This window comes from Geospiza fortis, unplaced genomic scaffold (assembly GCF_000277835.1).
Source record: "Geospiza fortis unplaced genomic scaffold, GeoFor_1.0 scaffold66, whole genome shotgun sequence".
NCBI classification, from domain to species: Eukaryota; Metazoa; Chordata; class Aves; order Passeriformes; family Thraupidae; genus Geospiza; species Geospiza fortis.
In genome coordinates, this window is record NW_005054312.1 from 9,977,399 (window position 1) to 9,978,323 (window position 925).

At 34.8% G+C, this 925-nt stretch overlaps 1 protein-coding gene across 1 annotated transcript in view; it reads right to left on the reverse strand.

Annotated features, from left to right (window-relative positions):
• Positions 1 to 723, reverse strand: part of TOLLIP (toll interacting protein) — an 18,421-nt gene extending 17,698 nt beyond the window's left edge. Inside the window, exon 1 of the mRNA XM_031055785.1 lies at positions 579 to 723. Coding sequence (XP_030911645.1) covers positions 579 to 617 — 39 coding nt within the window. The 5' untranslated portion in view covers positions 618 to 723. The remainder of the gene's footprint in view (positions 1 to 578) is intronic.
• Positions 724 to 925: the final 202 nt, after the last annotated feature.

Sequence of the window (925 nt, forward strand, 5' to 3'; positions counted from 1 at the left end):
TGCATAAATTCCCAGACAAATAGAGAAGAGTATTTCTTGTCTGTTGTACTGCCATCCAGAAGTACCTTGACAAGCTAAGAGAATTGTGCAGACAGGAATCTCAAAGTTCAACAAAGGATAAACAATATATGTGACAATAAGACTTTGGACCAACTAGCTGGAGAACAGTTTTGAGAAGAAGGATGTGGAATGATACATAAGGGAACTGCAATTCCCTATAATATCCTCAAAATTATTAATGTCTTCCAATATTAAGTACAGGAACTACAGGAAGCCTCTGAATAGAAGGTTTCAGAGAAACCTGTTCACTGCAAAAATCCTCATGAGTTCATTTGATTATGTGCTATAATAGCAAGGTTTACAGGAAATTGCTGCATCAGGCAGCAATGAAACATGAAACTGGACCAAATGCTGATGTACAGAAAAATGAAGCTACAAAACTTTTAAGAATTACTACCCGTTTACATGTAACTTAGTAACTCAAATTCCAACACAAAATCTTTTTGTATCCACCAATTTTTAAAATTGCATTAATTATTTAAAATTACTTAATTGCACAAAGATGACATAATTTTTACCTGTACTACAGTAATACTGAGTCTTCCTACTGTACCCATTGCTCCTCCATATTGTAGCTGCTGAGCTGCCTGGGCATCCAGCTGGATTTGCTGTTGCTGCTGGGTTGGGGTAATGCGAAGAAAGTCTTGAGGAAGCTCACCAACAAATACCTTAAAAAAGAAAGAGAGGGAAAAAAAGACTTTAAACTTTTATAATAGGAAAGAGATGAAGAGATTAATACAAGTCAAAGTGTGACAAATTAAGAATTTATTCTTGTTTTGACAGCATGAACAAAGAACTAATTAAATGACAAAACTGCCAAGTCATGTAGCAAATGTTCTTTTCAGAAACAGTAATTTCCAACATA